The 14,485-nt window shown below is 68.2% G+C and overlaps 4 protein-coding genes across 4 annotated transcripts; 2 read left to right on the top strand and 2 right to left on the bottom strand.

Annotated features, from left to right (window-relative positions):
* Window positions 1–229: 229 nt before the first annotated feature.
* Window positions 230–2,541, bottom strand: CHLNCDRAFT_137775 (hypothetical protein; the record flags this gene model as incomplete). The annotated part of the gene is made up of 4 exons (XM_005851098.1): window positions 230–610; window positions 784–1,559; window positions 1,663–2,248; window positions 2,377–2,541. The coding sequence occupies 4 exons, from the start codon at window positions 2,539–2,541 to the stop codon at window positions 230–232; spliced, it is 1,908 nt and encodes a 635-aa protein (XP_005851160.1).
* A 272-nt stretch (window positions 2,542–2,813) lies between these two features.
* On the top strand, window positions 2,814–4,903 carry CHLNCDRAFT_137774 (hypothetical protein; the record flags this gene model as incomplete). Its single annotated transcript, XM_005851382.1, has 7 exons — window positions 2,814–2,912; window positions 3,103–3,129; window positions 3,227–3,273; window positions 3,411–3,708; window positions 3,906–4,021; window positions 4,215–4,374; window positions 4,583–4,903. 7 exons carry the CDS (start codon window positions 2,814–2,816, stop codon window positions 4,901–4,903), a joined length of 1,068 nt encoding a protein of 355 aa, XP_005851444.1.
* A 200-nt stretch (window positions 4,904–5,103) lies between these two features.
* On the bottom strand, window positions 5,104–7,320 carry CHLNCDRAFT_29501 (hypothetical protein). The gene is made up of 6 exons (XM_005851097.1): window positions 7,216–7,320; window positions 6,909–7,039; window positions 6,595–6,741; window positions 6,183–6,351; window positions 5,831–5,967; window positions 5,104–5,653 (listed from the first exon to the last, which is right to left on the bottom strand). Exons 1-6 carry the CDS (start codon window positions 7,228–7,230, stop codon window positions 5,344–5,346), a joined length of 909 nt encoding a protein of 302 aa, XP_005851159.1. The 5' UTR covers window positions 7,231–7,320; the 3' UTR covers window positions 5,104–5,343.
* A 6,160-nt stretch (window positions 7,321–13,480) lies between these two features.
* Window positions 13,481–14,485, top strand: CHLNCDRAFT_19023 (hypothetical protein; the record flags this gene model as incomplete). Its single annotated transcript, XM_005851381.1, has 4 exons — window positions 13,481–13,563; window positions 13,644–13,789; window positions 13,942–14,135; window positions 14,333–14,485. 4 exons carry the CDS (start codon window positions 13,481–13,483, stop codon window positions 14,483–14,485), a joined length of 576 nt encoding a protein of 191 aa, XP_005851443.1.

The following is a 14,485-nucleotide window of genomic DNA, read 5'->3' as shown; positions in this document are numbered from 1 at the left end:
AGACCTCTGGTGCTCAGAAGGCTGCAGGTGAGTTTGCAAGTGAGGCAGGAAGCTGAACTAGATGAAGGGTATGACAGGAGGGTCATGCGGAACGCCATTCTGCTGCAAGCCGCCCCGCGTCCTGGACCCCTGCCCACCCGCCGCTGGCCGCCACTGCGACGCCCACACCTCACGCTGCATGCCATCCTCCCTGCCACTTTGCATTACATCAACAGTGCAGGCAGCAGCGCTAAAATTGGCTCTGCCGCGCCAGGTTGTTGCGGCTTTTGATGGCGCCCGCCCCCGTGCCCATGCTGCTCAGGCTGTGCAGGCAGAGGTAGGGAGACAAGTGGGCGCCCGTCTGCAGCAGGCTGGCCGGAAGCTCCAGCCTGCCCAGCTGCAGCACCGCCACGCTATCAAGCTCTGCCTCCGGCACTGCCGTCAGGATGAGCAGCCGCCGCCGCCTGGCATCCGCCGCACGCACGATGCCCAGCCCCAGGCACGGCAGCGGCGGCGGCGGCGCGCCAGCCGCTGGGCGGGCCGCCTGCTGGGGCGCCGCGCTGCACAGGCCCACCACTGCCCCATTGAGGGCGCAGTACAGCTGGCTGGCTGGCACGCTGGAGTGGAGCACCTGCATGGCACATGGGGGGCCAGAGGCCTGCGATTGGCCATGCGGTAAGGGCAATCATGGGTGCGCTGTGATGATGGGCAGCAGTAGGCAGCTCCCAACGGATGAGAGCTGGCAGCTGCTTCCACACAACATCACCGCCAGGCAGCACAGCCCGGCACAGCGCTTGCCTGCACTTCCAGGCCGTCGGCATCGACCTCAAACGGCACCGCCGCCGCCAGGCAGTCGCCCAGCTCGCCCGCCAGGCCCAGGCTGCCGGCCACCGGCGCTCTCGCTTTGCTGCCGTTCGCAGCCGTGGCTGCCGCGTCCAGCCCGCACTGCTCTATGCACTGCTGCGCCAGTGCCTCCCACTGCAGCGCACGCTGCTCTACCGCATTCAGCCGCCCCTTGCCGCCGCCGCCGCCAGCCAGCGTGGCATCCGATGCTGCCGGGCCCAAGGTCGCGGCGCTCCTGGCAGACGTCTCCGACACCGCCGGCTGTGCTGCTGCCAGGTCCCCTCCCAGCCCCGGCAGCAACCACTGAGCAGGCTGCAGCTGCGCCTGCTGCTGCGGGGCGCCATTCAGCCAGAAGGTGCCGGGGGGCAGGTTCTTCTTGGGGTTGGCCGCAGCAATCTGCACCAGGTGGCTGACTGGCAGGCTCTGCAGCAGCTCAACCAGCACATCAAACCCCATGCCCTTCACCCAGCCGTGCGTGTTGACAACCAGCGGCGGCAGCCGGTGCTGCTGCGCCGGCTGGCCTGCCACCGCCGCTGCTGCTGCGTGCTGGCAGTACCATCTGTACAGTTCCTGAATGTACTGCAGGTACCGCACGGGGTCGCTGGCAGGGGAGGTGTCCCCGGCGAAGAAGGCTGCGACCGGGCGCCGCTGGTGCATGTGTGGCGGGCCTAGCACCGGCTGCCGCACCAGGCTGAGCGACACAAGGCCGGGAGCCGTGAACTCGGGCTGCCCGCAGTCTGCGGCAGCAGCAGCAGGAAGACCATGAGGGATACTGAACTCCCAAAACCTCCTGCACCCGGCCTACCTTCGCTCCACCCCACCCCACCCCACCCGACGCACCTGTGTCCAAGTAAGCCACGCAGGCATGCTTGCCGAGCAGGGAGTTGACCAGGAAGCGAGCAAAGGTGGACTTGCCGACCTTTTTGGCGCCGCAGACGACGATGAGCGGCGGGCCACCGCCCTGCTGCGCCTGCTGTGCCATGCTGTCCTCCACCTCACCCGCCGCCTGCTGCCACAGCGGCGGAAGGGGTGCCACCCCTGCCACTGGCGCGCTAGGGTCGCTGGCCAGCCAGGCTTCAAAGCCTAGGTGGACACCGGCGGTGCTGGCCTCTGCAGCGTCGCCATCCCGGTGCTGCGCCTGCTGCTGCTGCTGCTGCTGGGTGGACTGCCTTGTGAGCGGCGTCCCAGGTGGACCCACCCCAGGGCTGCTTTTCCCTGGGGCTCTGCCCAGCGTGAACACGGCGGTGCTGCTGGCAGCGAGAGGCACCGTGCCCAGCGATGCCCCTGGCTCCAGCACCAGCGCCCCGCCGCATCGCTCATCCGCGCACACCTCCACGCAGCCGCTGGCGGCGGTGAAGGTGCAGCCAAAGGTGGCCACCTCGCCGCTCTGCACCTCCAGGCTGGCCCGCCCCACCAGCAGCAGCGCCTGCAGGGCAGGGGTGAATAACAGCAGGCAGCGCAGCGTGAAAATAGAGCGCAGGGCAGCATGGCACGCAGCTCTGTGTCGGCAGCAATTCAGGAAGGAAAATAGCTCAATCCCGTCGAGGCACGGACCTGGCCCGCAGGCAGGGTGACCGTCCCGCCCTCAGCAGACCAGACCAGGGGTGACGTGCCGCTGCCACTGGTGCCGCCACTCCGGCGGCCCTGCTGGGAGTTGGCACGCTTGGCTGGGGACTCCTCGGCGGCCACCGCCGACTTCCTCTTCTTTTTGGAGCCCATGTGAAGCAAAGGCTGCCGATGGGGAGGGCCTGCGGCCACGCAGTGACGAATGGCAATGCGGCTCTACCGCTGATGGCGATAGAAACCGCCTGGCGCTGAAAAAACTCGAGCACGATCGCCAGGTTCCCACGGCGATATGCATGCATGTGCAGGCGGGCGCCCCGGCAAATGCGGAGGAAGGCTGGAATGCCCAAACTGCACCAAGCTGGCTGCGTTTGCCGCTGGATCATTCGCATCGGGTAATTGGACCTCCAGTGAGTGTGTGGAGCGCAATGCAGCAGGCCAGTGGCACAACGCTGAGCGCTGCCACTGCCCCAGCTCGGGCTGTGCGCAGGCGGGCGTCTGTGGCGGTGCACGCTCGTGCGGTCCAGGTGCGATGTGGGCAGGGGCTTGCTGCTGGGATGGCGGCTGCCGCCTGCATGACCTGGCGACGGGCAGCGCCATGGCGGCAGCGCCCGTCAGGGTCGAGGGCAGGGGCGAGCCCAAGGAACAGTTTTGCTCCATGGCCCACTTCACTTACTTATTTTGCCTGGCCTGGACCTGACCTCCACCTGTGTGCAGTTCCGTCCCTGCATCGATATCCACAAGGTGAGCTGTGCCAATGCCGCTGCCCTGCCGCCACCCCGCCTCCATCCCCGCCCCAGCGAGTGCAGAGGCCTGAGACCGTTTCATGCGCTGTTTGCAGGGCCAAGTGAAACAAATTGTGGGATCCACGCTGCAAGACCTGCAGAGGTAGGCACCAGTTTCCTTGTGATGCATTCATGCCCGATGCCAGGCCGTGCAGCCTTCGCCACAGGTTGGCTGGCCTTTTGTGCCAGGTCGAACCTTGTTTCACGCCATCCACCCCACTCCTTCTTCCCCGCCTGCAGCGGCGGCGAGCAGCAGCTGCAGACGAACTTCGAGTCGGAGCAGCCGTCCAGCTGGTATGCCGAGCTGTACAGGCGCGATGAGCTGGCGGGCGGCCACGTCATCATGCTGGGCGCAGACGACGCCTCCCAGGCTGCCGCCCGCGCCGCGCTGGCGGCCTACCCTGGTGGCCTGCAGCTGGGGGGCGGCGTGACGGCTGAGAATGCTCAGGAGTACCTGGAAGCGGGGGCCAGCCACGTCATCGTCACCTCCTACGTCTTCCGCGAGGGGCGGCTGGAGGAGGAGCGCCTAGCCGACCTGGTGAGCAGGCAGTGTGACTGTTTGTTTGTTTGACTCGAGCCAGCCAGCCTCCTTGGGCGGCGCCTGGCCCTGCATGATTGAGTGCCAGGCTGGTGGTAGCTGGCTGTGCTGGCCGGCTGCTGCCGGGCTGCTGGGTGGGCCGCGTCTCACGCGCCCGCCTCTGCCACCACCAAGCCCACCCGCTTCGTGTTCTGCAGGTCAAGCTGGTGGGCAAGCAGCGGCTGGTGCTGGACCTGAGCTGCCGCAAGAAGGAGGATGGCAGGTACTACGTCGTCACAGACCGCTGGCAGAGGTTCAGCGAGCTGGCGCTCAGGTGCGGGCTGCGGCCACCACGGGCTCAGCCACCCCTGCCTGGTCGTGTTCTCCCGCACGGATCAACCCGCCTTGCGTCTTTGCCGGCACGCCCCCAGCTTCCCACTCCCCCAGCCTGCCTGCCTGCCTGGCATCCGCTCACCCACCCCCTGCCCACCAGCCTGCCTGCCCACCCGCCTTCACCTCGCTCGCAGCATGGAAAGCCTGGCCAAGCTTGCTGAGTCGTGCGACGAGTTCCTGGTGCACGGCGTGGATGTGGAGGGCATGCAGCTGGGCATTGACGACGAGCTGGTGGGGCTGCTGGGGGCCTGGTCCCCCATACCAGTCACATACGCCGGCGGCGCCCGCACCCTGGTGAGGCGATGCTGGCTGGGGCCGGCTGGAGGTGGAGGTGGGGTGGGGTGGCAGGCTGGCGGCAAGGCATGCCCGGCTGTTGCCGCCGCCGCTGCAACTCTGACAGCAGCTGGGGCGTCTGCTGCCGTGCGAGCGGCGCCGGGCCTGGCCCCGCGCCGGCTGCTTCGTAATCATGGGGTGGCGTGCTTGGCTGGCGGGCGCTGCGCAGGAGGACTTGGAGCGGGTGAGGAGGGCGGGCGGCGGGCGTGTGGACATCACCGTGGGCAGCGCCCTGGACATCTTTGGTGGCCAGCTGCCTTACGCAGACGTGGTGGCCTGGCACAAGCGGCAGCAGGCGGCGGCAGGCAGCCCGCCGCAGCCCGGCAGCAGCAACGGCAGCGGCGGCAACGGCAGCGGCAGCGGTGGCGGCGGCAGCGGCAGCAAGCCGCTGGGCGAGCTGCAGGCCGACGGCACGATTCTGTTCCGGGACCTGCACCTCATGGGCACAGCAGAGATGGCCTCTGATGGCACCTACACCTACAGCTTCTGATGACCCCAGCTGCCCCTGCTGGCCAGCTCAGTGACAGCCGCACGACACGCCATTTCATTTGCACTGTTTCTCCCGCAATTCATCTCCAGATTATTTCCATCCCCTGCTGACTAGCAGGCAGTGTGCCCGCTGACCCTCCGTTCCCCGTCGCCCCTGCTGCTTAGCGCTTGCCCCGCACACCATCCTGTGCTGCAGTATTGTTTTTGCTGAATAGGCTGAAGGTTACATTCTGTGACTGCCAGGACAGCAGAAAAGAAATGAATCAAAGTTCTGCGGCTGAGTACATATACTGTTGGAAGGAGTACAGGGCGGCGTGGTCAAAACTGTGGAGGTGGCTGGAAAAGGGGCAGTGCTGTCAGCAGGGTCTGTAAAGATGCAGAGGCGGCCCTCTGCCGGTCAGTCAAACACATCGCCAGGCAGCATGGCGGAGCGCCGCCACATCAGCGCTTGCCCTGGCCACGCAGGCCGCCCATGCCATGCATGCCGCGGTGCTGCTGGTGCTGGTGCTGGTGGTGCAGGTGCCCGGGGCGGGCTCCATGCATCTGGTGAGCCAGGCCGCCCGCAGCGGCGGCAGCCCCGGAGGCGTAGGCAGCCGCCACGGCCGCCGGCGCGGGTTGCGGCGCCGGGTGTGGCTGCCCGTCCTTCCAGACAACGGGCTCCCAGCCAAAGCGCTTGCCCCAGTCGTACATCTCCCGCAGCTTGGCCTCAAAGGCGCCCTCCCTCACCAGCTGCTGGTACACATCGTACAGCCTGTACCGCAGCCGCCGCATCACACAACCATGTGGGTGGTTTTTGGCTGGCAGCTCCTCGCATCACACAACCCTGTGCATTCAGCGCCTCCAGAGCCACGGGTGCGCTCCCAATGCCTCGGGCGATTCATGCAGCCTTCCAGCCGCATCCCCGCCCCTGCATCTCCCCACCACTCACTTGAGCGCGGTGGCCGCATCCTCGATCGAGTCGTGGGTGTGCTCCTGGATGGAGCAGCGCAGCAGGTAGGAGGCCAGGAAGCGCAGCGACAGCTTGCGGGAGCGCTTGGCGTGGAACAGATCCACGGTGTCCACGATCTGGTGAAGGCGGGGTGGCAGGCGGCAGGGGAGGCGCACGGCACGGGTTCAGGCGCCAGGGCCCCAGCGGAGGGAGCAGAGGCTGGTGTCCGGTGGGTGGCTGGTGGGGCAAGGGGCTGTACAGACCTGGAGCTCCCCTCTCTCTCTCTCTGTCCACACCCCCCCCCACACACACACACACCACCACCACCGCTGGCCGCCGCCCGGGTGCCCACCTGGCTGGGCGGCACCACAATGTTGATCATGCGGAAGTCCTTCTTCAGGCCGTGCCCCACAAACACCGCGCCGCAGTCCACCAGGTGGCGCAGCTTGAGGTAGGCGTGCTTGAGGGTGGTGAGGTGGTGCGGGGAGCGGGCCGGGTCCAGGTCGCCAGGCACCAGGCCGCTGCGGGGAGGGCAGGTGGTGGCGCTTTGGCCGCGGAGCTTGCATCATATGCATTCTGACCAGTTCCGGGCTCATCTCATGATCCCCTTTGCGCTGTCCCCTGCTCCTGCCATTTCACACGTACACACACAGCACCACCCCATCCCAACGCCGCGCACCCACGCACACACACAAACATACAAGCACCCCCAAAAAACTCTCTCTCTCTCTCTCTCTCTCTCTCCCCCTCTGCCCGGAGCCCACCTGAACTTGGTGAGGTAGTCGTACACAGGCTCCGCGCACTTGATGTAGTCGTCAATGCAGCAGGCGCCCTTGGCGGCGCCCTGCCCCCGCAGCACGCTCACCCGCGCCAGGCCCAGCCGCGACGGCCGCACCTCCACCTCCACCCCCCTGCACTCGACCAGGCAGGCAGGCAGGCAGGCAGGCCGTCGAGGCAGGGCGGCAATGGACTTGCCACAGCAGCCTGGGACCAGAGAGGCAAGCCAAGCCACACATACAGAGGCGCAAGCGCTGCACACAGCGCCGCCGCGGCAGGCAGACGCACAGCGTCGCCGCACCTCTGCAGCGCCTTTTCGGGCGGCGAGAAGGCCACAAACTCTGCGTCCAGCGCAAACAGCGACCCCGGCTGCGGCAGCTCGCTGGGCAGCAGCGGGGTGAAGGCGGGCTTGTGCAGCCGCACCTTTGGGCCCTGCAGGCAGGGGCCATGAAGGCCGGGCGGGCATGTGTGCGAGTGTGTCTGTGTACTTGAGCAGGCAGGCAAAGGCGGGTCGGCATGGAGCAAGAGAGCAGGGGTGATGAAGTGGCCCACGAATGCTTGAGCCTGCGCGATGCAGGCAGGCCTGGCGCAGCGCTGCTGACACGCACCTGGAGCGGCGGCATGCGGCACAACGACAGGAAGCCTTCCTGGCTCAGCACCGGCACGGGCGGCAGCGGGGGGCACTCCGCGGCCCGCTGCACTGCCTCCGTCTGCACCAGGCGGTGATGCCACGGCAGAGGGAGCACCATAGGAGTGAGGTCAGGGCGGGAGCTGGGCGCCAACGGCTGCACCCCAAATGCAACACCTGCGGCCCGCAATGAAACAGCGTGGTCCGTAACCGGGTGACCTCCTCCCCCTGTGCAGCTGGCGCCCACCTGTGAGTAGTACAGCAGGCAGGGCAGCTTCTGGCCGCCGTACAGCTCCCCCACCTCCTCTGGCATGCTGGCGGTGATGTGGAAGTCGTTGAAAACCATCCAGTTGTAGCGCTGGGGGGACCTGCGGGGGTGGGGTCAGGTGGGGAGGCAGCAGGGGGAGCAGGGGTGGAGTTGTCGGAGAGGAGGCGCTGGTCAGCTGAGGGTGGTGGAGAGTTGCCGAGGCAGCACCGGCTGCAGTTGGCGACGCTTTCTGCCTTGCCAAGCCACAGACGGATGCAGGGAGGTGCCCAGCCCGCGCTCACTTGTAGGGCGGCGTGCTGAGCGGCGTGGCCATGGCGGCAGCCAGGCTGTCGGAGGCGTGGCGAATGACCTCGCTCTCGCTGCTGCTCAGCGGCGGCGGCGACTGCGGCTGCTGCTGCAGCTGGCCAGGCGACGTCGGCAAAGAGACACCGCCCGCTCTGCCTGCTGCTGCCGCTGCGCCTGCGCCTGCCCCCGGCAGCAGCAAAGAGGCTATCTCGTGAGGCGATACAGGTGGCAGCTTCTGGGGCGTGGTGGGCGCGCTGCTGCTGTTGTTCATGCCAGCACCGCCACTGGCGCCGTTGCCGCTGCCGCCCGAGGCCCCCGCTGCTTGCGCGTCGGTGTCTGAGGGCGAGCGAGAGAGGGAGTGCGGCGTGCTGCCTGCTGGCGACTGCTGCTGCGCTTCAAAGTAGGTGGGAGGCACCTGCAGCGGAGGGTTGCAGTGGGCAGCCCAAGGTGAGGATGCTGAGCATGAGCCCCACTGTCCCGCTGGCGCCTGCCAGCATCCACCGGAGCGGCTGCTTACCTTGATGTGTGCTACCAAGTGTCCCTCATAATCCTGCCCCGACTCCTCCACCTCATCCTCATCCCTGCGCGAGGCAAGCCAACAGCATCCATGCGAGCGGAATCAGCAGCAGGATGCAGCAGCCAGGCACCTGCGTCAATGCCACGCAGCATACCCCGAGGTGTCACCACGGCCAATCCCCCTGGCCTCGCCGCCGTGCCTGCCAAGCTGGCAAGCCTGGCAAGCCCGCGCTTGCCTGATGAGCACCACAGCAGCCGTAAGCTCGTATACAGAGCGGCTGCCGCCTGGCGGCACCACCACACCCTCGCTGCCCCCGCCGCCCTTCAGCTCCTCAGCGCTGTCTGCCTCCTGCACCGCCACCGTCCAGCCATCGGGGTCGGCGGTCACGGCTACGGCCATGGGCAGCCAGTGGCGCTGCCGCGTCACCGCCTGGCCCTCCATGTCCACGGCGGCAAAGCTGTAGGGCTGCCACCAGCAGAGGTCCTCACGGTCCTGCACACCGCAGGAGCAAGCTGTCAGCGTGATGGGAACAGATGTGTGTTTGTGTGTGGTGGTGGTGGTGTGGGTCAAGAAGGGAGGGACTGAGTTGGGCAGGTGAGTACCGGCATCAGGGCAGGGAGGCAGAAGGGTGGGACGCAGCGCAGGAAGCAGCGCAGGAAGCTGCCCGCGCCTGAAGGCCGCAGTTGACCACCAGCACTTGGGGCAGGCTCTTGGGCACGCGCGTCTGGCGCACATACTGGTACTTGACCTGCACAGCAGGCTCAGCAGGGATGCGTGGCGTGTGCGCATGTGCTCGCTCCAGCCTAGCGCTCCACTTCCTCGATTACCAGACACGCCAGGTCGCCATCCCCCAGCAGCACATGATCAACCGGTGCCCAACAGCCTCCCCTCGCTCACCTCCTCGTCAAACCAGGCCCGCATCTCACTCTGCACCTTGAGCGACTGCTGCAGCAGCGCCGCAAAGCTGGGCCGCGCCGCGGCGCCCGCGGCCGCGGCCGCCGCCGCCGCCGGCGCGTCGGGGCTGGCGGGCGTGGAGCCGGGCGCGGGCGCCCTGCCCGGCGCCAGCGCGCTGCCGGGCGCGGGGCGCTCCTTGGCTGGCGGGTACCGCAGGTCTGCCTGGAACACACCCGCCTCCTTCACTTGGTCTGGGCGGTTGGGGCGGGACAGGCACTGAGTGCGCTGCAGCTGCACCAGGCCGTACACGGAATCCACCCAGGATCGCCGCCCGCCGCCGCTGCCCTCCTTGTTCAGGGCCTCCAGCAGGAAGCGGGACAGGCTCTGCACGCGGCGGGACAGGCTGCGGTCCTTTTTGGCCTCCACCTGCAGCCGGGGGAGGGGACATGGCACCGCAAGTGCCAAATCAGCAGGCCTCACACCTGGCGGCAGGGCAGCGCCTAGGCGTCCCCGGGCTAGTAGAGGCACGCACACATGCTGGCAAGCAGACGCGGCGACAGGCAGGTGGCCAGCCAGCCCACACCCACAACCTCTCCCTGTGCACCGCCGCCACCACCACCACCAGGCCCGCCGCACCTCGATGTCCGACGCGCCTCGCTCGCCCTTGACGCCCTCCAGCAGGCCCAGGCCCGCGGCCTCCTTGTTCTGCCGCAGCGCGCGCAGCAGGTTGGCGGCCTGACACACCATGCCCGAGGCGGCGGTGGCCAGCATGCGGAACAGGAAGGACATCTCGCACGTCAGGCTGAGCTCGGCGCCCGGGTCGGGCACGTGGCGCAGCAGCACGTCGCGGGTCGCAGGCGTGAAGAAGAGGGCCTGCGGGGCGGGGCAGGGGCGGCGGGGTGGGCAGGCGGGGTGGGCAGGCGGGCGGGACGGATTGGTGCGTGGCGCCCCCCCCAGCGCCACAGCATCTGGACAGCGGGCATGAACAAGGTACACAGCAAAGGGCCACAGAGCAAGCAAGATCCCCACACAGAGCAAGCTCGGCGCCGCCGCCGGTGCGCGGCCGGCTGCGCTGCGCCAGCACCTAGCCGGGGCCGCACCTGGAGCAGGGCGTTGGTGTAGCAGTTGGCCAGGTCGTTTTCCAGTCCGGTGAAGGGGGTGCGGTTGTAGTATGAGAAGTCAAACTCCTCAAACCGCACCCCCGCCTGCTGCTTGATGGCCACGCGCTTGTACCGCCCGGGCAGCATCACGCCGCCCGCCTCGGCGCGGCGGCGCACGCGCTCCGCCCGGGCTGCCTCTGTGGGGGTGGGGGCGCAGGTGGGCGGCACATGTCAGGGAGGGCAGCCAGCGTGAAGAGGGGGATGGGAGAAGGTACAGGATGCTGTGGCGGCAAGTCCCAGAACACCAACGTTCCCTTCCCCGTCATCCTCCAAGCGTCCATCCAGCCACCCAGCCACCACCACCACACCAAGTGGGCTGCGCCCCCTCACCCAGCTCCTCCATGCCCGGCCGGGGCTGCATCCGCTGGTTGCGCTGCGGCGCCGCGGCGCGGGTGGCGGCGCCGTACGGCGCCCCCCGCTGGTAGTGCGGGTTCTGGATGTAGCCCACAAAGTCAGACTGCGGCGGCGGCCGGGACGCAGAGGAGGCAGCAGTGGGAACGGGGACCGCAGCAGCAGCAGCGGTGGCAGTCGCACCAACTGTGGAACGCAGCGGCAGCGGGCTGGGCAAGTGCAGCACCGGCAAAGCCACAGTGGGCAGGCCCTGGCCACGGCGACCACACACCAGTCATCAGCGCACCCCCCCGGCCCACCTGCTTCATGCTTCTGAGCAGCGCGGCGTCCACCACCCGTGGCGGCAGCCCCACGCTCACGGTCTCATACGGATCCACATCGCTCAGCAGCCCGCTGGCGTCCCAAGCAAAGTAGGTGGGCGCCAGCCCAACAGGGTCCTCCTCGCCCAGGCTGACCAGCGCGGTGGGCAGCTCCGGCACCGCCAGCGCCTGCGGCGCGGCGCGAGGCGCGGCGACGTGCGTGAGCGTGTGGCGGGGCTGAGGAGGCGGTGATGGGAAGCTGGGGGCTCAGCTGATGTTCACCGCACCACGCTGCTGGCAGAACCTTGGTTCGAGCAGCAACGGCAGCCACAGGTCAGCCGTCGTGAGGGAGCCAGCACTGGCAGGAGCCTCGCCGGCCCCACAGCGCTGCGCAGCAGCCAGCGGCCCCCACCTGCCGCATCTGGTTGACCGAGGGCTCGGCGGAGGGTGCCCACAGGTGGATGTAGCCGCCGCTGCCGCCAAAGGCCAGGCACTCCCCGGAGCTGCTGATGGCGGCGCAGGCCAGCATGTCGCCCTCAGTCTCCACCTGATACACGCCGGCGGCTGCGGGGAGGAAAGGACGGCGTGGTGTGGCGGGGGAAGCGGGGCCTCCAGTGGATCAGGGGTGGTGTGGAAAAGGCACGGGAAGGGGGGCGGCAGGGCAGGGAGGGAGGCAACGCCGACAGAGAGCACAGGCGAGGTGCAGGCCAGCCCCTCAGAAACGGGCGTGGGGGACTCCCGAGGCGCGGCCTGCGCCCGCCCCCAGCCGCACCCGACATCCCCTGCGCGTCTGCCAGCGTGAAGGTGCCGCCCGCCGAGGCGAGCAGCAGGGTGTTGGAGAAGCGGGGGTGGAAGCGCAGCAGGGAGGGGCCTGCCGCAAAGGGCACGCTGGACAGCATGCGGGGCGACATGCGCACATCAAACACCTGCGGCCATGCGGCAGGCGGCAGGCGAGGGCTCAGCCAGCAGGCCAGTAAGGCAGGCAGCTGCCAGGGCCCACGGGTGGTATCCAGCAGGCATTGTCCAGTGCGGCTACCGTTCGCCTGCTGTGGGTAGCCAACTCCTGCCGGTGCCCCCACCCACCCGCCTTGCAACGACCGCCACCACCACTCTCACGCCCACCCACCTTGGCATATGTGTCCAGCGCCACCCGCCCCATGCGGTTGCTGAAGCCGCTGGTGGCCAGCAGGTCGCCCTGGGCATCCAGCGCTGCAAACCCTCCGCCGTGCGCCACCAGGCTGTGCTCCGGCCGGTAGCCGGCGCGTGGGTCCAGCAGCGAGATGGCGCCTTGGGTGGAAGCCATGATGAGAGCGCCGCGGCCGGTGGGGCCGCACAGGCCCACCACGCCACGCCCGCCGGTATCCGCCTGCGGCACAGGCAGCAGCAGCAGCAGCCGGAGCAGGGAGGGCAGTAGGGGAGCAGTGAGTGGCCCATCAGAGTATCGCAACAGATGGCAACGCAACAGATGGCTGTGGCAGAACAGTAGAGGAGCTGCTCCCCTGCGGGCCTCACCGTGCTGCTGGGCTTGCCCAGGCTGAGGTCGAAGATCACCAGGCCGCCGCCGCCGCCGCGCCCCAGCACCATGCGGCTGCTGCGCGGCTCCAGCGCCAGCGCCGCCAGGTCACCCACCTGAGGCAGCAAGCAGGCAGGGCGGGTGCTGCTGGAGCCCAGCTCCTTGCAGCAAACATGAAACAACGGCTCTGGCACCGCCTGGCACCTCGTGGCGCACAGCAGGGCCCCCGCCGCAGCACCACCCGCAAGCGCAGAGCAGCGGGCGCACCTCATCGGCATATGACAGCCGTGGCGCGCCGCCGCTGCTGTGCACCGTCACTTCCCCGCTGGACAGCGCCACGGCGGCCTCCCCCAGCGATTGCAGCTCCAGCACGGGCCCCTGGTGCGCCGGCAGGCTGCAGTGTCGGGCCAGCGAGGGGACCTGCACCTGCGCAACGATCCCGCCCTCCGTGCCCACCCACAGCGCTTCCTCGAGGAAATCGAAATCGACGGCGCTCACAACCTCCAGCAGCCGGGGGTTCAGCGCTGCGGAGTGCAGCTCGCCCCACAGGCCGCCTCCACCGCCATGCTGATTCCACATCTGGGGGCTCGGGGGCCCCACGGTGCCCGCCACAATCGACAGCGACGATCGTTTGAGCGATATAAGTTTTTCGGTGCCAGGTCATCGGGTGCGTTGCTGGGCAACCATCTCGGCAGCCCAGCGCGCACATTGCTGCATTTTTTTGACACCCACATAAACGGATCTGTCGTTTTGGAGTGCCAGATCGCTGTTTAACCCCATTCTCGACACGGTGTGTTCGCCAGGCCTCGCTCAGTGTTCCTTGTTGTCCTCCAACCTCCCAGCAAGACAGCAGCAGCATTTCCAGCCGCCCCTAGTCGCTGCAGACCAGGGGCCGTGGCCTGCCCCTGCGCCGCTCAGCCCCGCCGGCCAGCAGCGGTAGCCCGCGTGCGCCGGCAATATGGCAGCGACAGCAGGGCTGCCGGCGGGCTCAGGAGGAGACTTTGTGTTCCCAGTCTTCTACAACTACCCTCCCATGTTCACGTGAGTTCAGGGCCATTGCCTGGTTGCCAAGCGCTGCAGGCATCGCAACACCCTGCTGCCGCCTCCCGACCGTGGTGCAGGCTGCAGCCCGTGAAGGAGTCGCAGCAGAAGCAGCGGCTGCTGTGGAAGGACTTGATACTGCGCTACTGTAAGCACAACCGCATACACATGGTGCCGGCGGAGGATGCAGACGACTTCCCGCTGTTCCACAACCGGGCCATCAACCGTGAGCCACCGCTTGCTCGACTGGCAGCCTTGTGCACCTGCTGCGCATGCACGCCTGCCGCTGCCGCCAGCAGGCGCTCCTCCTGCTCATGGCGGTGATGCGAGGCTGCTGCCTGCCCTGACTGGGCTGTGCTCGTGCATCTTGTGCGGCAGGGCGGCTCAGCCGTGAGTTCAAGGTGCTGCTGCTGGATGACTTGGTGCGGCAGGGCGGCGCGCTGTGGTCAGACAAGAGCCAGCGCGCGGCGCTGGTGCTGTGGCGCGGCATCAAGGAGTGGGCGGACGTCATCTACCAATGGGCGCGCGGCTGCGGCTTTGAGGACAGCGTGGTGACGGTGGATGAGATGCAGGTGGGCTGGGGGCGGTGGGGAGGAGGCATGGGAAGGGGCGCCACGGCAGCAGTCGGCAGGCGGGAGAGCAGGCCCTGGTAGCAAGTCGCTGCGGGTGCGTGCTATACAGCAGGGATCTGCCTAGCGCCAGCCCCTGCCGTCCTCCCGCCCATCTTGTCCCCGTCACCCCTGTTGTTGGTGCCGCGCCTGCGGTGCAGACGGGTGTGCTTGTGGAGGGGACGGAGCTGGAGGGGCTGCACCGCGAGGTGCTGGTGCGGGCGGTGAAGCTGCTGGAGCAGCAGGGCAAGGCCAAGCTGTTCAAGGAGGCGGCGGGGGACGACGAGGGCGTGAAGTTCTTCACAGCCGCCTGA

The sequence above is a fragment of the Chlorella variabilis genome (assembly GCF_000147415.1).
Source record: "Chlorella variabilis unplaced genomic scaffold CHLNCscaffold_2, whole genome shotgun sequence".
NCBI lineage: Eukaryota > Viridiplantae > Chlorophyta > Trebouxiophyceae > Chlorellales > Chlorellaceae > Chlorella > Chlorella variabilis.
The sequence above is the reverse complement of the archived record's forward strand: the minus strand, read 5'-3'. Positions and strand labels throughout refer to the sequence as shown.